This window comes from Heterocephalus glaber, unplaced genomic scaffold, assembly GCF_053883595.1.
Source record: "Heterocephalus glaber isolate CG9 unplaced genomic scaffold, H.glaber_assembly_v1.0 deba00001615, whole genome shotgun sequence".
Lineage (NCBI taxonomy): Eukaryota > Metazoa > Chordata > Mammalia > Rodentia > Bathyergidae > Heterocephalus > Heterocephalus glaber.
In genome coordinates, this window is record NW_028258386.1 from 498,872 (window position 1) to 526,520 (window position 27,649).

Sequence of the window (27,649 nt, forward strand, 5' to 3'; positions counted from 1 at the left end):
GGAGCAACTGCTCCACCGAGTGTGCGGTGTCCCCGCTCCTCCTTCTGCACAGGGGTCTCTTCATGGGCCTGGAGGTGCCTCGGGGTCTTGGGAGCAACCTTTAGGGCCATGTGCCAGGCCGGCCGGGCTTCCTGTCCATCTCCATACTCCCAGAGCCCAGAAGAGGCCCGAGTACAGCAGGTGCTGAATCACATTGGTCAGGGAAGGAAAAGGAAAGTATCAGAAAAGCCCAGTTCATGCACTTAGTAAATCTGGGATGGGCAGAAATGAAAGTCCTGGCTTGGCCAGTGAGACCCTGTGTCCCTGGTCCTGCATGGCTCTTTGCAAGGCTCTGCCCTCGGCTCTCTCTTCATCCGTCCTCAGGACTTGGCTCAGGTCTGCATGCTGGCCTTGCACACATGCACACACACATACATGGACACACACATAGGTACACAGGCGCGCGCGCACACACACACACCCGCGAGTGCAGGCCACCTTAAACAGCCTTCCTGAGGCCCTACCCTCCGCACAGCCCTTTCTGTCTTATTCTTCTCACTGCCTTTTCATCTGAGAAGCCACCCCTGTCCTTCCTGTCCTTCTGTCCTCTGCTGGGTCCCTTGGGGCTGCACCTGGGCCCAGAGTGTGACCAGGCCGCCCTTCCAGGACTTGGTTGGCTGGGGTCAAGGTGAGCAGGAGGAAGAAGGCAGCAGGCATTGAGTGCCTACTGTGTGCCAGGAAGCTGGTGGGGCTTCGAGACCTTGCCCATCACCTGATTCCACCTTGCTGCGTCCCTGGGAGGTGTGGCACCTCACAGCCAGCTTACAGAATGAGTAGGGCACCAAGAGGTGGCTCGTTTGCTCAGGACGCGGGTCGGGAGGGGAGGGCTGGAAGGAGCTGGTGGCAAAGGCACGATCCCATCCTCACGGAGGCCAAGCCCTCCAAGTCACACTGCGCCTTCCCCGCAGCAGCCAGCAGGCGGCGCGGCGAGCCCCTCATCATCTCTGACATCAAGAAGGGCAGTGTGGCACACAGGTAGGCGTGGGCATGGGGGAGACAGGTGGCGAGTGCTGTGTGCTCCAAGGGTAGCTCCTCCCCATCCCCCTGCAGGACGGGCACCCTGGAGCCAGGCGACAAGCTGCTGGCCATTGACAATGTGCGGTTGGACGACTGCCCCATGGAGGAGGCCGTGCGCATCCTGCGGCAGTGTGAGGACCTGGTGAGGCTGAAGGTCCGCAAGGACGAGGACAACTCCGGTACGCGCCCTGGCCCCGGCCACCCCCCACCCCACATCCCCTGCCGCCTGCTCACGCTGCCCTTGCAGACGAACAGGAGGCCACGGGTGCCGTGAGCTACACGGTGGAGCTGAAGCGCTACGGGGGCCCGCTGGGCATCACCATCTCGGGCACCGAAGAGCCCTTTGACCCTATCATCATCTCGGGCCTCACCAAGCGGGGGCTGGCCGAGAGGTGAGCTGGCGGGCGCAGTGGTGGGCACCTGAGGGGCTGGGACGGGGCCCAGGAGCATCCCCTCCCCAAGCACCAGGCCCGGTCTGTAACCTGGGGGGGTGGGGGGGTGGGATGTGCTGGGGGATCCCCAAAGTGGTGGCAAATGGGGCAGCTCCGGTGCCCAGGAGGCAGCTAGGGCTGTTCCTGCCTGGGTGCAGCCCAGGAAGAGTACCTGGAGCAGTGGCACCTACAGGGACACCTGCAGGTAGCAAGGAGGAGCCCAGCCCAGTTCTTGCAGACAGGGCATTGCTGTACCCGGGGCGCCCCCAGTTTGGCACTGGGCACAGTCACCCGCCTTCCCTGCCGTGTAGCCCTCTTCAGCTGGTGGAAGACAGTCGGAGCTCCAGACTGAATAGTCAGGTTTTGAGTGGCCGCTTCCAAAAGGTTAAAGAATCAATGTGAGTTAACACGTCCTTGATGCAGATAGCAGCAGGGTGCATCCTGTGACTTGACTCACACCGCACTTCAGTCAGGCCATGTTTCACCCCACCCCATGTCTACCTGGCTGCCCCATTGGGCCCATGGCTGGTGGGTGCCCAGTGCACACCCTCCTGATGCTGCCATCCCTGCATCCCTGCTGTGCCTGGGCTGGGAAGTGGGGGCCAGCACCCAGCACCACCCGACCCCTGGGGTTCCAGTCCCCATCCCCACTGAGACACGGGGAGCCAGGCCCTGGCTCCTATGCAGGCTCAAAATTGTTCTCCAGATGCACACTGCGCCATCCCCTCCCAGGTTCTAGGCTGAGGACTCTGTTAATGCAACCCAAGGTTGCAATGTCCGCCTTGCCTTCTTTTGCAGTTACACATAACCGGAGTCGACCAGGATTCAGTCTGGGTCCTGGGGTTCCCTGAGGGCAGAGGCCTCCTCCCGGGTCCTGGGTGCGAGTCCTGATCCTGCCCTGTGCCCCTCAGGACAGGTGCCATCCATGTGGGGGACCGAATCTTGGCCATCAACAGCGTCAGCCTCAAGGGCCGGCCGCTGAGTGAGGCCATCCACCTGCTGCAGGCAGCTGGCGAGACCGTCACGCTGAAGATCAAGAAGCAGCTAGAGGAGCGTGAGCATCACACTGGCCTGGGACCCAGCCCTGGGATGGGGGACCTTGGGGAGGGGAGGGCAGCTGGGTGACACTGCCAAAGGGAGGGACAGAGGCCCTGGGTCACAGGCTGTGGCAGGTTTGGTGTGGCCCGTGTCCCCTCCCTTCTGCACGTGCTGTCTCCTGCATGCCTGGGGCCACACCTGTCGCTCCTCAGAGTCTCTGACTCCATCTGGGCCTCAGTGGTGGGAGGAGTCTAGTTGCAGGTTCCTGTACTGCTTACCATGTGAGCTGGGCCTCAGTTTCCCCATCTGCGGCCCCTGCTCAGCTCTGGGTCTTCCCCCAGGCCTGCTCATGCCCCGAAAGTCAGGCAGTGTCAGTGAGGCCAGTGACACCGAAGAGGACCCACCTGAAGCCCTGAAGGCTGGCGCTCTGGCTACTCGCTTCCCGTCCACAGTGTGCAGCGTGGACAGTGCCGTGGAGTCCTGGGACAGCTCCGCCACTGAGAGTGGCTTTGGAGGCCCAGGTAACTCTCAGGCCACCTCTGCGGAGGGTTCCTGTCCTGCTCCTGGGGCCTCCTGGCCTCGCCCCGGCCTTGTCCTGCAGGGACACTTCCTGAGTACTCCACCCCCATGACCACTCTTAGGGACACTTAGGTCAGAGCCCTTGGCAGAGAATGCTCTGCTGTGGCCAGCTGTGCCCCGTCCCTGTCCCCACACCTGCACACAGGAGGCTCTCAAGTCATGTTTCTCACATTCAGCAGGAGACAGGAGGGCGGAAGGCACCCTCTCTGCCCCCCAAAAGCTTACCTTGGGACAATGTGCCAGCTCCTCCCCTGTGCCCTCTGTGCACACTGGGATCCAGGTGATCTCCAGGGGTCCACAGAGATCACAGGGGAGTGTGTGGGCCAGGCCTGTGGGGCCTCGGGAGCTCCAGGCTGGCTCCTACGGGAGGGACAATTGCCCTCTCTAGTCCCAGTGTCCCTGTTCCCCAGTGGGAGCCTGGGACAGGGCCTCTGAGCTCCAAGGTGGGGTAGGCTTTGTCCCCATGAGCTGAATCCGTCGGTGGGCAACGGAGACAGGGTCGTTATGTTCACTTCCTGCTTGTAGCCAGGAGCTCCAGGAAGGGCCTGGGATGGTGGGATGGTGATGCAGGCCTAGAAGGATGTAAGGATCAGTGTTTCCAACTCTGGAAATAGGGCCGAGGAGGGGCAGAAGAGACTGGGCACAGATGTCCCCTCCATGTCCCCAGGTGCCTATACCCTGCAGGCAGCCGTCCGGGGTGCAGCCTCCCAGCAGTGGCGGCACAGCAGGCCTCGGGGCAGCCCCCTACCCAGGGAGCCCCGGAGAACGAGCTACACCCCAGGCCCCAGGGAGCAGTGCTTCCTTGAGGACGAGGATGATGACTGGGGGCCACCCTCGAGGTTGGTGGAAGGGACTTGAGGCACTCGGCAGTTGGGGTGTGGGGGCTCAGTGACCTGGGGGGCCCCTGTGGCCGGGGTGCTGCACAGAGCCATGAGACCACACAATAGGGAGGGTGCAGTGGCAGAGAAGGGCACAGCTGCTTGTCCCACACCAACCCTGTTGCCACCTGGGAGCTGGGCACAGCTGTGCCAGGTGGAGGCGAGGACCCTCTGCACACTGAGCCTATCCTACTCGCCCTCAGAGCACAGCTGAGTCCCTGTCTTCCCGCCTGGTGGCACCTGCCACTCGTGTCTCCCCAGGTCATTACCTGGCTGTCGTGTCCTCTGAGACACCTGCGCTGGGCCCCGGGACCCTGCGGGGAGTGGCTGGCTCCCTGAGTGAGGCACACCTTGTCCCTGACATCCTTGGGCTCAGGAGCATTGGTGGCATCTGTGTTCCTGCCTGTAGGAGGGGGAGCTGCGGGACCACCCCGTGTGGCGTGTCTGCCTGTGACCTGCAGTGTCACTCCTGAATTGTCTGTCCTGCCCTGTCCTATCCCTGTCCCACAGTGCCGTATGTCTGTGTGGCAGGACGTCCTCCGGGCTGTCCGATGGATCTCCTGTCTGTCTGTCATCTCTCCCCAGGCGTCCTGTGTCACCGCTGTCCACCCCGTCTCGTCTGCCCCTGTTCTAACCTGTCACCGACCGTCTTGGTTGCCCCTAACTGCGTCTACCCCTCATTCTGTGTCATCAACCACTGCCCTGGGGCCCCAGCACTGCCACCAAGGAAGCCCATCTCCCTGCCCCGCGGTCCCAAGCCCAGCGCTGGCTTGGCCTGAAGACTGCACGGAGATGACACTCTGGTTCCTACGTTGCAGCCCCACCCCTGTCCCTGGCCCCGGCCCCAGCCAAGAGAGGGGCTTCTGGCCAGCACTGGGAGAGGCCCTGGAGGACCTGGAGTCCTGCGGTCAGTCGGAGCTGCTCAGGGAGCTGGAGGTATGGCAGCCACCCAGGGCTTGGAGGATGAGTGGGTGTGAGCAGCATCTGCTGGGGATGCTTGTGAACACGTGCCTGTCCCATGTGTCTGTGCATGCACATGGAGAGCACGTTCCTCAGAACCCATGTATGTCTCTGTGTGTGTGTGTGTGTGTGTGTGTGTCTGTCTGCAGTGCATGGTAGGTTGCATGTGACGTGCTCTGGTGGCCGCGGCTCTGTAGGCACCGCTTCCCCCAGGGAGTCCTTGCTGAGTGGGGTGGGCTGCAGGAGGCCCAAGGCTCTGTATTCTGCACACAGTTTGATGGCCCAGCCCTGCCCGATCTGCCCTTACCCAGTTCATTCCCAGAGGCGCTGCTTGGGTGGTGATGCCCTGCAGCCACCCGGCCCCTCAGAGCTCATGTCTGTTTGTTAACTGTCTCCCTCCTCGTTTCCTTGTTTCCGGTCTCACTCATTTTCATGTTCGGCCTCAGCATTTCCTTCCTACACCTTTTATGTGTAAATACTGATACATTTCCTGAGTTCTTAGCTAAGAATTTGCCTTCAAGCCCTGCCTTGGCTGCGATCCTCCAAGTTGTGATGGGTAATACTCTGGATTTTTGGTCCTGGGTATTGAATCCAGGGCCTCATGCATGCCAGGCGAGTGCTGCAGCACTGAGCTACAATCCCCAATCCTTGTTTTATGATTTTTTAAAAAAAAATTTTAGTTTGAGACAGGGTGTAAGATGCCCAGGCTGGCCTTGAACTTGCAATTCTCTTGCCTCAGCCTCCCAGAGTGCTGGGATTACAGGCATGTGCCACTGAACCCAGCTAGGATACTTTTGTTGTCCACTCAATTTAAAGCCTTTTAGTTTTCCATTGTCATTTTTACATAATTATAAATTCTACAGAAGTGGGGCTTTTGATTTGGGATTACTGGGTTTTTAAAATCCAGTTTTAAAAACTAAATTATATTGCTTTTTATTTTTATTTATTTATTTATTTATTTTTTGGTACTGGGGATTGAACTCAGGACCTTGCACTTGCAAGGCACGCGAGGTGCCACTGAGCTAAATCCCCAGCCCTGGTTTTAAATTTTTATATACTGTGGCCAGATGATGTGTCCAATTTGATTTTAATTCTCCAGAATTCATTACAATTTAATCCCTCATGGCCTAGGATGTGATCAGCTTTGCAAATGTTTCATGTGCGTTTACAAAAGAAAGCAAACTTTTTGTTGGTGTAGGGTTGTAGATAGTTCAAGATTGCTGATAAACTTGCTCAAATCTACATCTTTACCACATTGCATAGACTTTATCTTCATTTTTGTTAGCCGTATGATAAAATTCCCACCATTACATTCTGTCAATTTTTATTTTCTATCCTTTGATGTTACATTGTTGGTTGACATAAATTCATGATTACTATGACTTCTTAGTAAATTTTTCTCTTTATCATTAATTATCATTCACTATTATCTGTCTCTATGTACTTTCTACCTTAAATTGCATTTTTGTCTCATTGTTCTATCTGCTTTTAGTAATATTCGCCTTTTTCAAATTTATTTATTTTCGAGCTTCCTATACCCTTGTTTTAAATATGCCTGTGGTATATGGCTGATTCTTTCAAGGGCAAGTTCAGCCATTTATACCTCTTGCTATTACTGATATAATTAAACTTAATTCTAGCACATAGTTTTTACTTTCTACTTCTGCTTTCCCTCTACTTTTGGCCACTTCTCTTTCCTTCTTTTGTATACAGAAGTTTTTCATTTTTGTCTTCTCTCTCTGCCATCTTTTTGGAGAATTTCAATTTCAGTTTTATAGTTTTAGTGAATATTCTTAATTCAATGGCTTTACTTTGGTTTTTTTTTTTTTGGTACTGGGGATCAAACTTGGGACCTTGTGCTTGCGAAGCAGGTGGTGAGCTAAATCCCCGGCTCCTCAATAGCTTTACTTTGAATATCTAATCTTCACATTTAAAACTTTTTATTTTCATAGAAGTGAGGTATGGACTGGGTGCAAAATTAGATGAGTGAAATTAAGAATAAAATAAGCAAAACAAAATCCCGGCTTACAACATCCCCACCCCAGAGGTCGTGCTCTTGAGGCAGCTGTATTTGAAGGTAGCAAGAGCAGAACACTAGGTGACTCTGCTTCTTCAGGCAGCAACTTCATCCTTCAGCATGCATACATCCCATCTCCACCTAGGCTGCACTCCTGTCCCCCAGGCCCGCTCCATTCTCAGCCTGCTTTGTCCCTGTGACATCTCTTAAGCGTCTCTTAATTTTAGTCCATGGTGTTTCTAACGGCACCGACTTAAACATTTTAAAAATTGAGATAAAGTCACATAATGTAACATTTACCATTTAATTATTTTAAAGTGAACCATTCAGTGGCCTTCACCACAGTCACAAGTTGTTAAACCTCCGCCAGGATCTAATTCCAGAACATTTTCAGAATCAAGAAGCAGCCTTAATCCGCCCAAGACCCACTCCTCCTGCCCTGGCACCCAAGCCACCTCTGTCCCCGAGGTTTCTCCATTCTGTGGGATCACAGAGGGGTCACAGGTCACTCAGCTTGCTGCCTGCCTCATTCCCTGCTGTGATGTGGAGCACGGATCTGGGCTCCATCCTATTGCTCATGGGCTGTACCATGCCATACGCGTGTGTGTGCCAGGCCAAGCCACAGCATGCCATGGCAGCCCTGACCTTCACACCCAACACCTGTCCTGGACTTCATCTTTCTCACAACTCTCAGAGTGACTTTTGTCCCCCTCCTGGTGAGATGTCCCAACTCCCTCCATTCTGCTCCTCCCATCTCCTGCCCGAGTGTGTTGGGTCTGGCTGGCACGTTGCCAGTCCTTGTCCCTGTGGCGTCCTATGTCCCTGTGTCCCCTGCAGATGCTGACTGGGGATATGTGGGGACAGTCTCCAGGGTCCTGTCCTGACCAAATCCACATCACTCAAACCTTCTGCTAGCTGGGCTGGGTGCCAGCCAGAGTCTCTGGCTGTAGAGACCAACTACTGTCCCAAGGCACAGTTTTGTTGCCTGTGAGCTCACTGCTGCCCCTGAAGGGACGTGGGCAGGGTGGCGTTGCCTGTCATCACTTCCACACTGTAGCCTGGCTCTTGGGAGGGTGACTGTGCTGCTCACCAGTGGCCTGAGCCTAGGCCCTGTGCCCACAGGCCTCCATCATGGCAGGCTCCGTGCCCAGCGCAGTCCTGGAGGGCGGACCTGGGCCCCGGGTCTGGAGGGGCACACGGGAGCTTCGCACATCTGCAGAGGAGCTGTGTGAGCTGCTGCTCCCCACGGCGCTGGAGATGCACAAGGTGGGCACAGGGAACAAGGAGGGCCTGATGCGCCCAGCCCTGAGGCCCCACCCCCGTTGTGGCCCTGGTCCCTGCCATGCCCTCCCCCTTCACCCCCTCCCCCGAACCCTCCCCTTCACTCCTCCACCCCCACCCTCAACCCATCCCGTGCCACAGCCCCACCCCGCAGCGGCCCGCTCCTGGCTCCATTCTCCACTACAGAGGAGGGATTTGGTCCTGGGTTGAGTTTTCCTCAGGCCTCACAATCTTGGTGACACACCACGCACACACATGAACACACTCACATGCAGTTATTTTTCTCTAAGTAGATTTGCTTTTATCCCCACTTCAGTGTGTGTGTATATATGCGCATAGCCAGACATGTTTGTGTGTGTGTGTGTGTGTGTGTGCGCGCGCGCGCGCGCGCGCGCATGCATGGCCACCCCTCCCCGCCACAAGTCCTGTGACTGCAGAGCCAACAAATCACACACAGAAAGTATCCCTGAAACTGCATTGTTCTGAGCACCAGCTGACTTTCCTGTCCTTATTCCCTAAAAGTGCAGCACAGCACTACAGACACGGTGTGTACACGGGCTGTGAGTTTCCCAGACATGTCTGGGAAGCGTGCAGTGCAGACAAATGCCAGTGTGTACGTGGACCTGAGCAAGGCAGGTGGCATGAGAGGGCTCTGGCATCTGCCCCTTGCTTCACGTGCACCTACCTCACGCCTTCCCTCTACCTCTGCATGAGGAGCCTCCCCCTCCTCAGGGTGGCTCGCTCTGCAGGAAGACAGAGCAGGAGACCCTTGCCTGGAGCTCTCTGAAGTCTGCTGTGCCCTGGGCACTGGAAGGGACATGGAGGCCATCTGCCCTCTGCAAGCAGAGGCCCGGTCTGGTGGAGGGGAGATGTACAGGATGCCCTGGGGGGCCTGGCCTAGGGACCCCAGTTCCCTGGGAGGCTGGGGAAGAGGTCAGAGCTGCAGGGACCCCCCTATGCTCCCAGGTGACGCTGCACAGAGACTCCACAAGGCGAGACTTCGGCTTCAGCGTGTCCGACGGCCTCCTAGAGAGGGGTGTCTATGTGCACACTGTGCGCCCTGGTGGGCCGGCCCAGCATGGGGGCCTGCGGCCCTTTGACCGGGTCCTGCAGGTAACAGGGGTGGGAATGGGGGGCACAGCTGTTCATCTGTAAAAGTCATGGCAGATGCACAGTGGGCACAGCTGTAATAGTGTTCATGAGGCTGAGGCAGGGGGATCTAGAGCTTGAGCCCAGCCTGAGCAACTTAGCAAGAACCTGACTCAAAAAATAAAAAGGGCTGGGGGATGTAGCTCAATGTGAAGCTGGGGGTTCTGCCCCCAGGGAGAGAAGCAGGTGTTGGGAGGCATGGAAGATGAGCCCTGGATGTGAGCCCGCACCAAGGCCTCACATGTAACTCAACCCAAGCCGGGCAGGACACCGCCGAGTCCCACCGCATCTCCCTTGCTGTGCTACACACAGGTCAACCATGTCCGCACGAGGGACTTTGACTGCTGCCTGGCAGTGCCACTCCTGGCCGAGGCGGGTGACGTCTTGGAGCTGGTGATCAGCAGAAACCCGCTAGCCCCAGGCAACCGGGCCCCGAAGGCACCAGGCCCCCGAAGCCCCCGGATGCTCTGAAGCCAGGGAGATCCCGACCTCAGAGCCACTGAGGACCTCTATGGGGCTGGCTAGGGATGTGGGAACCCCACTGTCCATCCATTGGGCTGGAAGACTCTGTGTTCTCCAATCCCATGATAGATGGGGTACACGGGGTGAGGTCCCTGTCACAGCAGGAGTGACATCTGGACCCCTCCCACAGGCTGGGACGGGGCTCATCCAGGAAGAGAGGCTTGGGCCTCTGGGCCCTGAGGGCCTTCCCAGAAGGGCCATGTGGAGAGCAGCCAGGAGCTTGCAGGGAGTGAGCTCCAGTCACAGGAGCTGAGCAAGTCGAAGATGGACATTGGTGAAGTTAGGGGTCAAAGTGTGGCCCACATGGGTTCAGGGTCAGCTTCCTGATGGAGCCACTGCATCAGAGGCCCCGCACCCAGGACGCACCCAAGGCAGGGCTGTGCTTCCTGCTCTGGGCCCCCAGAAGGGGACTGAAGTCAATGAGTGACTGTCTCAGCATCTGGGACTTGAGAGAGGTTGTCATCCCAGGGAGGCTTGGCACCAGGCTTGAGGGTGCCCTCTGCTGGCTGTGTCAACCTCTCTGTGGGCAGAATCTGTTGGGGACAAAAGACCAGGAGGTTCCAGTCAGTCACCTGCCCCCTCGAGGAGGACAGGGAAACAGCGAGGAACCAGTGCGCCTTAGTGAAGGCACAGCTCCCCCAGGGCCAGAGCAGAGCAAGTAGCCCAGAGCCAGGTGGAGGAGAGGAGGTGTCCTCTGTCGCCTGTGAAGTTCATGCCCTCTGGAATCCGGAAGCACAGGGCCCCTACGACCTCAGCCCATGGAGCCTTTTTCATTTTGAGATGGGCATGGGTGGGGCTGCTCTGGGATGGCTCTGCCCCAGCTGACTGTTAGGGTCTTGGGAAGGCAGGGCACCTGCCCCACATTCTCCACCCAGACTGCTCTGGGAGCCCAGAACTCATTTCCGCTGTGGGGACAGGTGGGGTCATGGATTCAGTCCTTGGCTGGGTGACCCCCTAGTCACATTCTGTGCTGGACAATCGAGGTAACAGTCTGAACAGTTACCGGCTTCCAATCACAGCCAGGACCCCACCCTGTTCCCCCAACTCAGTCAGCTCCCCAAGTGCCCCTGAAGGTCCTTCATACCTGTGACCAGCTTGCCCAGGTCTCTGAGCAGAAGCCAGGAGCCCCCTCGAGAGCTGGGGATCGCACAGTCTGGGCAGGGGGCTCAGCCTCTCCAGGCCTCTGCTGAGGGACAGGGCTGAAGTGGACACATTCCCAGAGCTGGCAGCGGCGTGGGGACACTGCTGGGATGAGGCCTCAGGCTGGGGGTGAGGGAGGATGTGTCCCTCGCCCGCCGCCCTGCCATCCTTGGGTGTATGCCCTGTGGTCCTCCAGACATATGCAACTGGCCTACAGCAGGCAGAGCTTCAGCCACGGCCAGCGGCCTACCCTTCTGGTATGCAATACCCTGCTTCTCCTGGGGCTGTCCCGACCACTCCCTGTCTCCCCTGCACCTGCCTGCTATGCACTTGAGGACCGCTGTGGCCCATCCTACCCCCAAAGCTGTATTTTTCTTTGGCTGGGACTAGAGCAGATTCCTTGTAAAGTATTTTTGTACTCAGTTTCTTAGGGCTCTGGGAAGCACAGCCCACTGGGCCAAGGCTGCCTGTGGTTTGCTTGGGGCCCGTATGCGAACCTCGGGGCAGTGCTGTTGGGGTGACTTTTTAAAATAAAATTATTTCAGTGTACCTGGATAGGTGGCTGCTTTCTCAAAAATCATTGGTGGGTGAGGGCCATTTTCTGTGTGGATCCCACAATATCTCACCCACTTTTAACTCATTCATTCATTCATTCATTCAAAGCCTGCCATACACTACACCTTCCACAGCCTTTGTGCCAGCACAAGACAGTGAGCCAAACAGCAAGGCACAAGGACTTCCTGCAGCAGTAAAGTACAATGAAGAAAACAAAATAGGGAGCCCACATGGTGGCATGTGCCTGTGATCCCACCACTCAGGTGGCTGAGGTAGGAGGATCTCAAGTTTGAGGCCAGCCCAGGCAACTTAGCAAGATCCTGTCTCAGAGTAAAAAAAAAAAAAGACTGGGGTGTAATCTAGTGGTGGAGCATTTGCCTACTACGTCCTGGGTGTGAGCCCCAGTACTGCAAAAAAAAAAGAAAAGAAAAAACTAAAAGCCGGTACAGAACACAGGGTCTGGGGTGAAGGGGACAAGGTGACAACTGCAGTGAGGACGGAGCTGTGCAGAACCCAGAGGAAGCGTCCTGCAGAAGGCACAGCAGGAGCAACAGCCCTGAGGTAGAGGTGATTGTGGCAGGTTCTAGGAAGGGGGGGCGCCCTGAGGGTGGGAGGGGTATGGAAGCCACTGAAACGAGTGAGGGGTGGCCCCATCTCCAGAGAGAAGTGGTGGCTTTGAGGTGGGAATAAGCAGCCCATCTCAGGAGGGATGTAATCAGTGGGGACATACTTGGCAGGACCTCACTGGGCCCCACAGCCTGCGGAGCGGGCTCTGTCATTGTGCCAGTGTGGTCTATGAGCAGCCAGGGTGCAGTAACCTGTCCAGGTCACACAGGCTCCAGGGATGGAGTCGGGACATCAGCCACGTGGCCGGGACACCTGGGGGGTGGACAGCGGCGACAGCAGAGTGACGGCGGGAGGAGCAGGGTTCCCTGACACAGTCACCAACAGTGAGGTCCTGGGGAGGGGCCGCTCCAAGCCCCAGGGGGGTTACCCTGTGGGGCAGTTGCATGCCTGTCACCTCCCAGCACCACTCTAACCACCCTGGGTACCTTATGGTGATAACGGCAACGCATCATTCCAGATAGGGAAACTGAGGCTCAGGGGACAGGTGCCAGGGCCCCAAGCAGCATAGGGTTGGGCAAACAGGCAGCGCCAGCAGAGTGGATGTGGCCAGGGCAGGGATGGGAGTATGGGGGCAGAGCTCCCCTCCAACACTCGAAGGGGCAGGCCACCATCAACACAGAAACACCAAAAAGCCATCTATAGCTATAGCTATATATCTGCCTCTGTCCATCTGTCTGTCTGTGATTGTTTTGAGACAAAGTCTCATTATGTATTTGAAGCTAGCTTCAAATACCTGGTGATCCTCCTGCCTCAGCCTCCTGAGTGCTGGGATTACAGGCATGTACCACCATGCTCGGCTCAGAAAGCTCTTCATAAACTGTAAAGCACTTGCCAAAAAGAAGAACCACCTCTCCCTGCATCAAAACACACCCTACACATATGGAATTTTAAAAAGGAAATGTTTATTGTCATGTTATAAGGTGATTACAAACTCCTCTAAAAAAAAGCAAAGATGAATTTAAAATATCGATATACATATTTATCTAAAAAGCAAAAAGGGGAAAACCCCCACACACCACAGGGATTCGGATCATAAAACATTTACACACAGAAGCCTGTATACCGTGGGACTGAATTACACACCTGGATCTTGTCCCAGTGCAGTTTTTGTCGGTTGATTTTTTTTCTTACAAAAGTTTAAAATATCTTAAAAATATTTTGAAGCTTTACAAAACTCCCGATGAGCCAGACATGTTTCTGGAAGGAGGCGAAACCCACGCTCTCCATTTCTCTTGTGCTAAATACAGAGTCACAGTTGTCAAGGACTGGAAAGATTCACTGGGTAGAAAAACCAGAGCTTCTGTCTCAGTTTGAAGCCAAAAATATAGTAGGCACCCCACCCTTGAGCATGTGCCAGCACGGTGACGCCACCAAGGACGGGACACAGCGCCCGGGGCCCCCGCTGTGCGCATCTTCCTCGCTCTGCCCCGAGGTTCTGCAGAGCTATTTAGGGCACCGGGTAGACACGGGTCTGAGGGCCACTGGGGCCTCTCCTGCCTCTCTTGTGTCCTCTCCTGGCCCATGACTGGGTCCTGGGGAGAAGGGGATGCTCTGCCCTCGGACTGGCTGCCCTGAGCACCTCCCCATCAAGAGGGCAGTGACAGGTGGTGATGGGGCCACGGCCACCATGGTGACACTGGGCCAGCAGGGAGCTCACCTGTGCACCTTCCTAAGTGTGGAGCAGCGTCCTTCCTTAAACCCCGCCAGCTGGCCCGGGGCTCAGTTTCCTTTCGTGTCAACAGGGCTCTTGGCTCCCAGAGGGCTGGGAGGAAGGAGGGGTGGCATCTCCTGCATCTCTGGTGGCCTGGGAGGACCTGGGCGCCACTGCGAGGAGCCACAGCTGGCCTGGTACAGTGCTGGCTTCTGTCCCTCCCATCCTTGGCCTCAGCGTCCCCACTTACAGGGCCCTCAGGGGTACCCTGGGGTGCTCCTGGCTGAGGCTCACCCTGGCCCTCGGTTCTTCCTGTCCAGACCTGGCAGAGTGGTGGGACCCCTCCCTGTGCTTGGAGCCATGGCTCTCAGCAGCGGTGGCACTGCCGTGGGAACAGACAGGCGAGGCAACATCGCACATGGACTTGTAGGGCGACGCGAGGTCAGAGGAAGACAGGTGTCTGGGGGGCCCAGGCACTCGCTGGCCTGTGCGCATCTTTGGTCTAAAATTTGGTCTGGGAACCATGCAGGAAGGGCTTCCTCTGACCCTCTGTCTGCAACCACAGACGAGGCCTCCTGGAGGGGCTGGAGCCAGAGGGAAGCACAATGACCACAGGAGCCTGGGCCGCCGACTGTCACCTGCCTTCCCTCGCTGACAGTGGTTAACAATTCCACAAGACAAGGAAACAGGTCACAGTGTCACACGATTAAACTTGGGGGGAACAAAGGGTCCAATCAAATCACTGACAAAATGTGGACACACAGGATGTCTGACAGCTGGCAAGGGTTGGGTGGTGTTTGGCAGAGTTTACAGCTTTAAAAACAGAAATACACACGTCACAGAAAAGCGGTCCAGCGCTGCCCCTAGAGAGGGACGCTGAAGACACCTCAACTCCCAAATCTGGGGGTGGGGGGTTCCAGGGTTCTGAGAGCCCTGCTTTGCATGCCGAAGCCCGCTTGCGCTCCATTCCTGCACCAACTGCCGCTGCCTTTGCACTGGTCCTGCTTCGGCTCTGAGCTGGCAAGGTCGGGGTGTCTGCGCTGGGTGGTGTGGATATGCCGTGCTTCTCCTGGTTCTGGGGTGCCAGCCCCCTGCTCCCCTGCTCTGCACATCACCTGCCTCCTCCCCCAACCCCCACGCAACGAATATCAGGGTGCACTGCCCCTGACCAAGGCCCTGCCTTTGAGCCCTGCTCCTGGCCTCCTTGCTGGGATCTGGGTGGTGTCAGGAGTCTCCCAGCCTCCGGGAATGAGGGCGAGAGGGTGGTGCAGGCAGCAGGCACTGGAGCAGTTGGGCCATACCCTGCTTGGGGATAGCCTGGGGCTGGTTCCTGGGCTGGTCTCAGCCCTGGGGTCTGGCTGGGATGGCTGGGAAGCACAGTGGCTCCCCAGCCTGGGTCCTGTCCCCGACACCTGTCCAGGTCCCTGGCTGCTCCCCAAGGCTGCCTGGACCTGAAGGTCCTGCTGACCTTCCACCCTCAGTCTCAAAATACAAGGTGGGGTTTGGCCATGTGACCTGCAGCCTACCGAGCTGGGATTTGCTGAGGACCACCCTCTGGGCTCTGGTCAGCCCCTTTGCCCAGGAGTCAGGCCGCTGTCTTGGCATCACTCTTCTTGGCCACTGTGCCCTCTCGGCCCCCTCTGCCCACCTGGACCAGCCTGCAGGCTGCACTTGTGTGGCATCTGCATCTTAGGAAAACCCGGTCCTGCAGGCTTGGGGTGGAGCTCTCTGCCAGCTCTGCAAGCACCGAAGAATTGCTTTTGATAACTAGATCTTGCTGGCAAGAAGATCCACTCATGTGGTAGAGTGTATGACAATCTCTAAGTATATATAGTTTTATGAAAAAAATACAAAGAAAAGTTTACCAAGTTCCCATAAAATACATCTAATCCCGTATGAAAGCTCGGCTTCTCCCCGGGGACTTCTGCCCGTGAATTTTCTTTTTGTACAAAATATCCCCAAATCAAAAACGAAACACACGCACACACAGTACACACACACACACACACACACACACACACACACACACACGTGGAGTAACGTTTTCTGTGACAATTAAAAAAAAATCCTAGTGCAAATATAAAGCTCTGTAAACCTGGTCCTATGAGATCTAATGTTAGTAAACAGCAGGGCAGCGGCGGGGTCACATCATGGTCTCCACCACGATGTGCGTGGGCGGCATGAGCGCCCCGTTGGCAGCTGGGCGCGTGGTGAATGGCGTGGCCCCCTCGCGCTCCACGGCCCAGCGGTTGGGCTCCCTCGGGGTCAGGAGGTACTTGAGCCGCTGCAGGGAAGAGAGGAGTGGTGGGTGAGCCAGGAGGAGGGGACCTCGCCACCCCCTCTCCAATCTCACGGTGTGCTGCCTGGTGCTTGGCACTGCCACCTCTCCAGACCACCTACTTTTTTGTCCTTTTTGCAGAGACAAGAACCAAGGTGATGCCATGATCCTGAGAGGCTCCAACTTGGGACAGCCATTCCTCAGCCGGCCCCCACTGTTTCTCCCATTTGCAGCCCGGCTCCTGCGGCCTGTGAGCCTCCTGTGTCCAGCCTTCCCCAGGGAGAAGCCCCAAACAACTGCACTGCCTGCTCACTCTGGACAGAAGACCCGGCTGGCCACATGGGGACAGGGAAGGAAATGGCCTGGAACCCTCTCCTCTTCGGGTGCACACACAGGCCTCCCATGCTGCCCATTAGGGAGCCGCTTGACGGTGTCTGGAGTGAGTGAGGGCCTGGATGCCACCACAGCCCCGCCAAAGGGGAAGAGCAGTGGAGAGTAGGTATAGTACTTCCTTTAGAAACCCGATTTCTACTCCTTTAGACATACCCAGGGCAGGGAGTCTAGGGCTCTGGGCCCCGGCTGGTGGGGATCCCCACTTCTGCCTCTCACACCAACGTGCACCTACAAACCCCTCAAAGGGGCAGTGTTTCACAGGCTTTGAAGGGACACCAGTCAGGGACAAGCATACGGAATGGCCATCCAGAACTCTAACGACCACGTCTCACATGAACCCCTCAATGTCTGTGCAGGAAAAGGATCTGGGGCAGGCCCAGCCCCTCGGTCCCATGGCACCTGACAGGGCCACTGGGCTCCAGCTCTGCAGCCTTCAAAACCACAACAGGCCCAGGCCCGAGGGACAGGTTCAGCTCCAAGTGCCCCTGTTGCTTCCTCTCCTCTCTGTCCCTGTTCCTGCCCACAGCTCCCCAGGCTGTCAGCAAACCATCCACGTTCACTTGACCGTGGGGAGTAGGGCTTCAGCACATCCTGGCTCCAGACTTCTAAGAGAGAGGCACCGGCAAACAGCCCTGACCCACTGGACTGGGTGTTGGGAGCTTGGAGCTTGGAGCCTGGAGCTGGCCCAAGCCCAGGGCAGGGAGACCAGGGAGGGGCTTCTGGGATGAGCCCTGGGCTGCCTCACTAGAAGGGCCTGAGAGGAAGAGATGGGGATGGGCAAGGACTCAGGGGACAGGCTGGGACCTGGCTGCCCTGAGGCAGAGGTGGCTTCCATTGGCCAGGTTACCATGGGAACTACATTTGGCTGGAACAGGCCTGGTGCCCCCCTCAGGTAGAGCCCAGCTCCCAGCTTGGCACCCGAAGCCACCATCACTTTGGCACCCTTCTGCCCCTCCCAGGCAGGTCCAAGGTCAAAGGCCTGTACAGAAGGTGCCACCCAGCCTCCTCCTCTGACCACTGGGGGAGGAGCCACTGGTGTGGACAGATATACAGGAGGAAAGGCCACACAAGAGGATGACCACGCAGGAGAGACGGCCACGTAGAAGTGATAGCGACCTGCCCTGCCCACCCCACCCACTGCTTACCACACGCAGTGGCCCCTCAGTGCGGCACAGGCGGATGAGCATGGCCAGAGGGACACACACCATGGAGGAGAGGGCCAGGCCCCAGCCCAGCCCGATGGCCCAGGTCGGGTACACGTAGACCTTGTTGTAGGTCAGGGGCACATACTTCACGAGTGAGAAGACGAAACAGCCCTGCATGTGGAGAGACAGGGTCAGGGATGATCCAGCTGGGAGCAGTGTGCAGGCCCATCCTCCACCCAGTCTATACTGCAGCAGCAGGTCTACACTTCAGCACTCAGCCTACTATCAGCCTACTCAGCACCGTATCTACACACAGCACCTGGTCTACATTCCAGCACCCAATCTACACTCAGTACCCATTTGCATTCAGCACTGGGTCCCTCTGCCTCCTCTTCTCCTCTCGCCCTCTGCCCAGGTGCTTGCCTGCTGTGGTTTTGACTCCTCTCCTTCGAGTTCCTCCCCTGGTTGGGGCTCTGCCTGCTCACTGCTCACTGCCACTGCTTCCCCAGTGCCAGGAAGGACTGGGGACAATCAATGAAGGGCATGGACAAAAGCCTCCTGTCCCCCACTGCCAACCCCAGGACAGGCTCAGGTCCCTGGCCTCTGCTCTGGAAGATGCACCGCTGGGCAGTCTGGCTGTCACAGGTGCCCCATGCTGTAAAGATGTGAGGAGGATTGATCCTTCCCAGTTGATGGGGAACAATCCACTTAAAACTGACTTGAGGTCACTTGCTGCTTGCTACTTTTGGTGCCTTCTGCCCACCATGAACTGTTTCTCCTCTGATGCCTCTCTGCCATGCCACCCTGCCTTGGAGCCAGTCAACTATGAACTGAAACCTCTACAAACTGTGAGCTGAAATAGACCTTTTCTCAAAAAAACCTAACTTGACTTTGGGAGGGGAGAGCACCAGCTGCAGACAGCAGCACCTCCACCCACCCTGTCCTTCGATTCCACCGTGGGCTGCACAGGGACCAGGCCACATGCTGGTATTTCCCCTCCTCGAGGTCAGAGAGGCCCATAAATGAGACTTTAGGGTGGGGGACAGGATTGGGCTGCAGTCTGTGGGCTGCACCTCACTTGCCATGGGGTGGTGGCTGTGGGGATTACTTGGGTAGGGGGGACAATATGTGCCTGGCAGGGACAAAGGCCACATCATATAGTGTGACAGTGGCCTCCTTGTCTTTCAAGCAGGGAAACTGAGGCCAGTGAGGGCTTGAGCTGGCCTGGGGTCACACAGTGCTACTCAGGTGTCTGGGATCAGAGCTGGGGGGCAGGGGGTGGGCGTGGCACACGGCCTATTTGTCCCCCCACACCTGGTTCCTAATGCAAGGGACACCTGGGCCCTGCACATTCCCCAAAGTGCGAGCTGAGCAGCAGAGCAGTGTGCGCTGTGGAGGAATCCCCACGACCTTGACTCAGGGCACGTACATATGCCAAGGTTGCCTCCGAGATGGCAGGCACTGGAAAGTCCTCCCTGTCCTTTGTGGGGATATCCCCTCTCCTGGACACTGCCTCCACCCCATGTGGAGATCTGTGTCTCTACTTGACATCCCAAAGGCCCCTTTCTCCAGCATCCCCAGCACCCGAGTGCCACGGGGCTATGGAAGCTGTGTCTCAGCTGGGGACTAGATTCCCACAGCTTGCACCCCTTCTCTGTCACAATGCCCTGCCTTGCACATGCTGTGCCTCTGCCAGGAATGTCTGTGCTGACAAACTCCTACTCATCCTTCAAAACTCAACCCAAGGCAGTCATCTAGAGCATTCGTCCCTCACTGTCCCAGGTGGTGCCATGCCCACCCCCGAGGGATCCACTCCCCAGAGTCCAGGCCGTGCGGCACTCACAACACAGAGAACAGGGGTGATGACAGCCCAGCTGTACTTCATCCAGGGTCCAGGCCGGTAGCCAATCATGTCCTCAATACCATCATAGAAGTTATCACCCCCTGCAAGAGAAAGCAGTGAGCTGAGGGGACGTGGTCTCCAGGGCCACACTGCCTGGGAGCACGGAGGCAGGGCATCCCATCCCCATACCACAGGAACGTGTGCTCAGACACTGGGCCGAGGTCAAGGCCATGGCCCCCTGGGCAGGCCCCAAATCCTACAGTGGCCACCGAGGCCTCCAGGAGCCATTTCTGGACCCCAGAGTGGGAGTCGCAGCCAGCCCAGCACCCCGGTCCTCCCATGTCACAACACCCGTCACACCTCGCGCTCCAGCGAGGGGCAGCAGGAGGGAGGGAGGCTCACAGGCTCGGTCCCGCTCCTGCTGTGTCTAGGAAAGGAGCTGGGAGGAACGAGAGGGCAAGCAGACCCAGTACTCACCATAAATCCAGGCAATAACAATACATTCAAAGAATGCAACCCACAAAAGGCATACACCGCTAGCTGCATAGTAGTCAAAGAGTTGAAACACGTACATGCCACCCTGCAGAGAAAATTGGGTGCCGGGTTGGTGCTGGGCAAGTCCCTTCCTATACAAAGAGCTTAGCAAAACAATAAAACTCTAGGACCAGGATCACAAGCTTAGCGCTAGCCACCTGCCTTGCAAGACCCCAGCTTCCACCTCCAGTACAAAAACAGCACCCAGGAGCCTGAAGCAGGAAGATCGCCACAAGTTCAAAGCCAGCCTGAACTACATAACAAGACCTTGTCTCAAAAAAAGGAAAAGCGGTGACCTGAGAACTGAGCTGGGCTGGGAACGACTGCAGCACAACTCCCCACCTCCCACAGGATGCAGTGGAGAGCACACTCCCTGCCTTCAGGCTCCTGGCTTTTCTGTGTTGCCCAGATCCCCCTCAGGGCCCTGCTAAACCCAGGCACCCTCCCCAGCTTGGGGGGGAGAGAGCAGGGCCCAGGGCCCAGGAACAGTCAGGCCTGGGTCAGTGCCCCTGGGCACAGCGGGATGCGGGCAGAGCAGGCTCTGGTAGAGTGGGACTGAGGTAGAATGTGAGCTTGGGCAGAGCAGGACCGGGGCGGGGGGAGGGGGTGGGGGGGCCACCACCTACCTCCGTCACCATTGTCAGCCCCAGCAGGTAGCTGATGCTGCACACAATGGCAATGAAGACTTCCCGGCGATAACCCTTCCTTAGGAAGGATGGGTAAAGATCCACCAAGGATGTGATCTGTCCCTCGACTTCAACAAACTGCAGGAGAGGACAGACCTGAGTGGAGGCCACACCTCCCAACACAGGCCAGGGCTGACCCCAGGGTCACACACAGGTCCTTCCCATCCCAGTGGCCTCTCATCACCCAGGCTCAGCTCTGAACACAGCATCTCTGGAGGCCATGCGGACCCCAAGGGACTCGGGTCACCAAAACAACCTCCCTCCTGGTCCTTGTCCTCTCACACCCAGGCCTTGAATGCCAAGCCAAGCCCCAAACCCATGGCCCTAGGCACTAACTTACTGGGTGACTTAGGGCAGGCCTGGGCTTCACCTTCGCCATCAGTGGCCATTCAGGTCAGGTTCCCAGGGGGGTTTCTGGCTCCATGGCAATTGCTTGCCCCGTATGTAAGCCTTGGTTTCATCTGAGACTTGGGAACCTCTGCCTGGCCTCCCAGGAAGGTCCTTCTTCAGGTAGCGTCCTGGGATGGCTCTCGGGCTTCCTGAGTCTCCCTGTCTTTGTGCCTAACAATTTCTCCTGAACACAGTGCCACATCATTACATGGAGAGCAACCCGTTTCTTTGATGACAGCATGAATCCTCACGCTCTGGACACAAACCATCATTGGCCTGACCCATGCCCAACACACATGTCCAGGCTCCTGTGCCTCCTGCCTTGGGAGAAACCTCTCCTCTCCACTCTTATCCAGGAACTGGAGCTGGGTCTGCAGCAAGATCTTGGGGTGCAGCACTGGGTTCCAAGGGCCCAGGGCACAGGCTGCACCCCAGCTGCCCCAGGCCATCTGATCAGGACCCAGTTTCCTCCTGCTCCTCTGGGGCCTCATGGGGTGACAAACTCAGTGGTCGCCAATGAGGAGACACCTGGTCCTGTGCTATAGGAGATGGGGTGGAGTGGGGTTTCTGTGGGCCACAGCGACTAGGAACAGAAGAGCAGCTGTGAAGCCAACCCATGCCCCAGCATCAGGCCTTGCAAGACATGCCTTTCCCTTTCCTGAGCAGGGGAATTACAAACAGGAAGGGCTAGGGTCACTGTGCATTCATCGGGGGGCCAAGACTGGTCCTCACTTCTAGCCCTGCCCTCCTGAGAGCCCCTCCAGCCTCTGTGGACCCCGCCTAGCAGGGTCGGCTAAGTGCTTTCCTGTAACCATGAGGAGACACTAAGCAAGGTCTGTGAGGATCAGGGCCCTGGTGACTGCCCTGGCCCTAGCTCCCAGGTAGAGGGGAAAGGAAGTCCTGGTTTGTGGCACTTGGGACTGATGGATCCGAGCTGTGCCCAACCCCCGGGCACCCTGATATTAACAGGTACCTGCCGGCACTGGTGAGGGACACGCCCAGAAAGCAAGAGGGTATTGTGATCTCCTGCCCGATATGAGGCTCTTCCTGTGGACTCAGAGGCAAAGCCACTGGGGCACACAAGCATCTGGGGACAGGCGGCCCAGGGTCTCCCTTAACTAGCTGTGTGTGGCCTTGACAAGACTCAATTCCTCTCAGCCTCAAAGGAAGAAGAGGAAGAAGAGGAGGAGGAAGAGGAAGAGAGGAAGAGAAAGAGGAAGAGGGGAAGGAGGAACAGGAAGAGGAGGAGGAACAGGAAGAGGAGAGAAGAGGAAGAGGAGGGCCTGTGTTTAGCAGGGACCAGGCTCCAGCTTGGAGAGACTCGGAGGTCCCGGAGGGGTGGCACTCAGCTGCCCAGCATGGGAAGGTGCTAATGGCCATGTCTGCTCACTTCCTACAGGCGACATGAACCCACAGGTGACCTTGCAGAGGGGCGTGGGTGGCCTTGGTAACATCTGGCACCCTGGCACTCTGATCCCATTGAGGGTGGCATCACTGCCAGCTGCAAACCTTCCCTGTCCGTCAGAGTACCAGTGCAAATGCACACCGAGGCTGTCAGACACCAGCTCCTCCATCCTGCCCCAAGCACTGGAGGCCAGGGACCTGGTTGCCAGTCCACTCTGGCCCTGCCTGAGTGAGCGGGCACTAACAATCTTTCCTGAGGTTCTCTGGGAAATCTAGCTCACAAGCCCTTCCTCAGTGGGGTACATGACCCCAGGACAGCGGTGGCTTTTCCCTTGGGGCTCCAGAAGGCCCTGGAGCCACCCCTGCTGTTGACAAGCTCTGGTCCACAACATCCACATGTGTTTGGCTCTCAGTCTCCGAATCTCTTCATCCTGTCTCCTCCCTGATCCGAGGCCTTCCTGCGAATCCCCACCCATGCCTGACCTTGCCGGCTACCCACCCCTCTCTGACTCCTCTCTTCTGCCTGGACTCTGACAGCTGTGGCCCTTGGCAGGGGGGGACCAGACCACATGGGGGCTGTGTCCCATGCCACCTGCCCTGTACACCGAAGGCACGTGCTGGGATCTTACACACTTGACATGGCCCCAGCACCACACACCCTTCCCAAGGGAGAGGGCTGGTGTTCCGCACCATCACCTAGCCCATTTCGGGCCTGTGCCTAGCACTTCTGGAAGGCAAGGTGGGCAACACCATGCCCCGCCTCAGAACCTCACACCCTGTCTACTCCAAGGCCATACCCAGGCATGCCAGCATTCTCAACATGCCTGGCAGCAACCTGCCATGTGTGTGGCTGGGCTGGTCGGGCTCAGAAGCACGGGACTGGGCACCCTCTGTAGCATAGAAAGTGTGTGCTCTGTATGGACCAGGCTCTGGCGGCTCCTGGCCACAGACCCAGGAAAACAAAGTGAGCACCAGAAAGTTGCTGTGTGTGTCCAAGTCCTGCCTAGAGGCCAGGAGGCCAGAGGCCTGGATGCCGGCAGAGCCTGAGGCGGGGACGGTCACCCACTTGCTGCAGGAAGCACTTCTGCTGCACGGTAATCACTCATCGGCTGAATAGAGGCCAGAGATGTTGGCTCGCATTGCGTGGCCTTAGCTGGGGTGATGACCTCCTGGTCATTTCTCCTTGCTGGGGCACTGGGGTAAGGAGGTATCACCCTGCTGCCACTGGAGGTCTTCCCTGAGATCTGGGGATCCCACTGGCTGGAGTCTGGAGGGTGTCATGGGGAGGAAGGTGGCCGCACAGACACTTACCTGGCTATCCAGTCCCAGCAGGAGGAGCATAATGAAAAAGAGAATGGACCAGAAGGTGGGCAGTGGCATCATGGTCACTGCCTTCGGGTAGGCGATAAAGGCCAGGCCGGGTCCTGAGGAGAGAGCGGGGCATGGGGAGAGACCATGAGCTGTGTGGCCTCAGACCCGGCCTCAGGGCGCTCAGGCCGAGGCATCTGGCCAAGTGCGAGGGCCGGGTCTGCTCTGCGAAGTGGGCATGTGGGCCTGGGAGGGGCCCCATTTACCTCTGTGTCTTACTCGGCTTGAGGGGCCCCTCATGGACCTGGGGTGGGACACAGGCTCCTCAGCCGGGAGAGGCCAGACCCCCTCCCACCCCAGAGCCACCGGCCCACAGGACAGAGGCCGGGGAGTCTGCCTACCGGGGCCCTGACCCCTGGATGGACTGCAAAGAAAATGCTGCTGTTGCTGAGCTACTGACTAATTACTGTGGGAGCAGAAGCAAAAGAATACCGCCACTCCCGCAGGGCAGGGCCCCTCTGTGGCACCCAGGAGGCAGGGCAGGGCCTGGCCAGAGATGGTGGCCCTGTTCTTGCCCTTGCACCTCCTGCACAGGCCTGCTGGGGCCCGGCCTCCCCTTGGGACAGAGGCCAGGGCCATATCCTCCAATCCCACAGCCCGAGGAGCCCTGTAGGAATAGCCCTGCACTCGGACAGTGGCCTCCCCGAGTCTCCGCAGGGGCCAGGGAAGATGGACACCACACTGCAAAGGCCAGCCTCGGGGCCTGGCTGTAAAATACAACCAACCTCTAAAAAGCAAAGCAAAAACCACCTCAAGAAGCAAGATGCAAGAAGGGCCGTAAGCAAGAAGCCTGAAACATGTTCTAAAGTGGACACCAGAAATACACAAATGGTTTAAGAATGGGAAAAGAAAATCCACAAAAACAAACTGTTTTTGCAAGAAATTTGAACCAGGAGCCACACTGCAGGCATGACAGTCCCTAATGTGTGGGGAGGGCAAGTCCTCCACAACGCAGAGTCTGCCTGCCTGAGAAATCCCCACCGAGACAGTGACGCTGGGTGTGGGGTCCTCACCACACCTGGGGTGCTTGAGAGACAAGCAGGAGACAAAGATTCGGCTCAGAAAAAAATCACCCCCTCCCAGGAACCCCAGACACACTCTGCAATCAGAGTTGATGTTGGTACCCAAAGACGCTGCAAGTCCACCCAGGTGGGGACCCTAAGGTCCCTGAATGCGCAATTCCAGCCCCAGCTGACGCACACCAAGGAGAAACCGAGTCCAGCCGGACGCGAGACATGTAAAATGGAGTCCCATCACCCCCACCCACCAGGGCACTGGGAGGGCCCCAACTCGCTGTGGTTCTGCATTTCAGTTCTGCCTTCCTTGAGCCTCTGGGGGAAGGTCCTTGTGTCCCTCTCTGAAGCCTGTGGTTACTGAAGTCCCAAGACGGGACCATGGCCTGGAGGCCTTCACCAGCCAGGAGCTGGGCTATGCCTGGCTGTGTCCCCATGGCTGCATAGCTATGTCCTCATGTGACCGCAGCTCAAGATGCTGCCGGTGAGAGCTCATCAGAGACATAATCGTCCTTCACATGCAACTGTTCAGACACCAGCATGGGGAGTGAAGGACAAGTGGACAGGAAGAAAACAACCAAGGCTGATGGCTGATGTACAGAACACCCAGCATCCCCAGGAAAGGCTACTTCAAGCAGCACAGCCACAGTGCCCTCCACAAAAGCGGCTCCCCGGTGATTGGGGTCTGCTTGTGAGCCATCTGCTGGAAGAATACCACACGAAACAGGCTGTGGTGGGTGACTGGGTCCCTGGCACCCCCCAACTCAGGTGGGTGCTGTTGCAGGGTGATCGTTTAGGGTCCCCAGCCTCAGGGGCTAACAGGAGGGAAAAAGTAGATCTGGGGCTGGGTGGACACAGGGCAAGAGGAGAGGCATGCGGGTTGGATGAGAACTTGAATGAGGGACCACAGTCCCAGGTCTTCGGACAGGACCAGGACTCCCGACCAGTGGGGCCCAGGACATTGTCACAGTGGAAGGCTGGAGGTAGCTGCACCTTCGGGGAGCAGGGGGCTGGGGAGGGACGTGTCATGGTGAGGGGCAGCACAGACAGGTGGGCGTCTTACCAACCCTAACCTAATTAACCTAATCCTCACCTCAGTCTTAACTCTAACTCTAACCCTAACCCTAATGCCAACTCCATCTGAGATGTAGGTGTCAGCCCAGGTGCCTGCTGACCCTCCATGTGGCACCCGGGTTCAGGCCTGAGGACCTGTGGCGTGACCTGATCCGCGAGACCTGTCCGTTCTGCCGAGTCCCTGAGTCACAGCCCGGGCCTCAGCCCAGCATGTAGCACAGAACCTTGTGGATAACTGGTAACCCCTGATCAGGGATGGGCAGGACAGGGTGGTGGAGGCCAAGGGGCCTTGGGGACCCTACCCTCAGAACCACATCCAGACTCCAGCAGCTGGAATATCCTGGACCCAGAAACCTGGGGCACCATGGTGGATTCGGGGCTCAGACAACCCCTGTGACACCGAGGTCCAAGGTCTCACATCCCAGGATGTGGAGCCCTGGATCTAAATCTCCAGACGTCCCGCAGAGGGGCAAGTGGCCAGTGGGGCCGTGCCCAGGAGTGACAGTGCTGAGTCCCCTGCCTCTGCCCTACAACAGCCTCCCAGGCCCTACCTTCCCGTCCCTGACCCCTCACCCTGAGCTTCGGTGGAAGGAATGAGGGAGGGGATTTCCTGAAGGTGACATGTGGCCGGCCTGCGTCAGGACAGCGGTTTCTGTGGCCAGGAGGGGACAGAGGCCGTTTGCTCTCTCCCAATCCGACACCCATGCTCCTGCCGCCCCTCAGGCCACACCACATGACAATCCTTGAATGGCACCTCAGTCCGGGTGGGGCCTCTGGTGGGGGGCGACAGAACCAGGCTCCCCCCGACCCAGGGTCTGGCTTCGCGCCGGCAGCGCTGGGCTTGCACACTAGGTGGCAGTGCCCACCACCACTGCCACCGACACCACCGTACCTGACTCAGCCACATCAGCAATGTCCACCCCTTGCTCTTGTGCCATGAAGCCCAGGATGGAAAAAATTGCGAAGCCAGACACAAAACTGGTACCACTGTTGAGGCATCCCAGCAGCATACAGTCCCTAAGTCACACACGTCAGGGAGCAAGTTAATCACAGCGCAGGAAGCCGGGCTCCCTACTGTCTGTGCACAGCGCCGTGGCGGCGGCACGGCCTGTGGCGCGACACTTGCCTGTACGAGTTGTACTTGTACTTGTTGTAGCTCCCCAGAGACGTCATGGCGCCCAGGCAGATGGCATAGGAGAAAAAGATCTGCGTCCCCGCATCGATCCACACCTGGGCGGGCAGGGAAGGAGGCGCCATCAAGGCCAAGCATGTCCTGCCACCAGCAAGGGACCTGGCAACAACTTGGGGGCCCCACACCACAGCAGGGTCGGCGCCATGCCCATCAGCATGGCCAGGAATGACCATCTTACAGGGCCCCAGCTGTCACCTCAAAGTGGGGACTCCATCCTGGCGCAAGGAACTGGCCCTCAGCTCAGAGGTGGTCAGCTGCCACCCTGACGGTCATGGCTGTTGTCAGGGACCTCGAGTGCTATGGGACGTATGGGGAAGGTGGCCCCGACCCTTCAGCATGTAGCTCTTAGACTCTGGCCACCCTTCTCCCTCTGCCCCTTGAGGGGCAGAGGACAAGCACGATGTCCCCTAGGTCCCCCGCCTTTCAGATCTGCCTTGCACTCCCA

General features: G+C 57.7%; 2 protein-coding genes across 14 annotated transcripts in view; one reads left to right on the forward strand and one right to left on the reverse strand.

Annotated features, from left to right (window-relative positions):
- The window catches only part of Grip2 (glutamate receptor interacting protein 2), a 49,002-nt gene extending 37,402 nt beyond the window's left edge, over positions 1–11,600 (forward strand). For 4 of the 8 annotated variants that reach the window (XM_004870484.4, XM_087196823.1, XM_004870483.3 and 1 more), the window contains 10 exons: positions 948–1,014; positions 1,090–1,235; positions 1,304–1,448; positions 2,399–2,541; positions 2,867–3,046; positions 3,772–3,943; positions 4,801–4,918; positions 8,082–8,225; positions 9,207–9,353; positions 9,702–11,600. In XM_004870484.4, the coding sequence (XP_004870541.2) occupies positions 948–1,014; positions 1,090–1,235; positions 1,304–1,448; positions 2,399–2,541; positions 2,867–3,046; positions 3,772–3,943; positions 4,801–4,918; positions 8,082–8,225; positions 9,207–9,353; positions 9,702–9,860 (1,421 nt within the window). In that variant the 3' untranslated portion in view covers positions 9,861–11,600. Of the gene's footprint in view, positions 1–947; positions 1,015–1,089; positions 1,236–1,303; positions 1,449–2,398; positions 2,542–2,866; positions 3,047–3,771; positions 3,944–4,567; positions 4,936–8,081; positions 8,226–9,206; positions 9,354–9,701 lie in introns of those variants that run through there. The other 4 variants (XM_004870485.3, XM_004870486.3, XR_002391145.2 and 1 more) reach the window with 4 other exon arrangements.
- Positions 11,601–13,115: 1,515 nt separating this feature from the next.
- Slc6a6 (solute carrier family 6 member 6) overlaps positions 13,116–27,649 on the reverse strand; it is a 52,553-nt gene continuing 38,019 nt past the window's right edge. For 5 of the 6 annotated variants that reach the window (XM_004870493.4, XM_004870491.4, XM_021248779.2 and 2 more), the window contains 8 exons: positions 27,139–27,242; positions 26,905–27,029; positions 23,869–23,981; positions 20,704–20,841; positions 20,021–20,123; positions 19,544–19,644; positions 17,701–17,871; positions 13,116–16,168 (listed from right to left, as the gene is read on the reverse strand). In XM_004870493.4, the coding sequence (XP_004870550.2) occupies positions 16,028–16,168; positions 17,701–17,871; positions 19,544–19,644; positions 20,021–20,123; positions 20,704–20,841; positions 23,869–23,981; positions 26,905–27,029; positions 27,139–27,242 (996 nt within the window). In that variant the 3' untranslated portion in view covers positions 13,116–16,027. Of the gene's footprint in view, positions 16,169–17,700; positions 17,872–19,543; positions 19,645–20,020; positions 20,124–20,703; positions 20,842–23,868; positions 23,982–26,904; positions 27,030–27,138; positions 27,243–27,649 lie in introns of those variants that run through there. The other variant, XM_087196825.1, reaches the window with a different exon arrangement.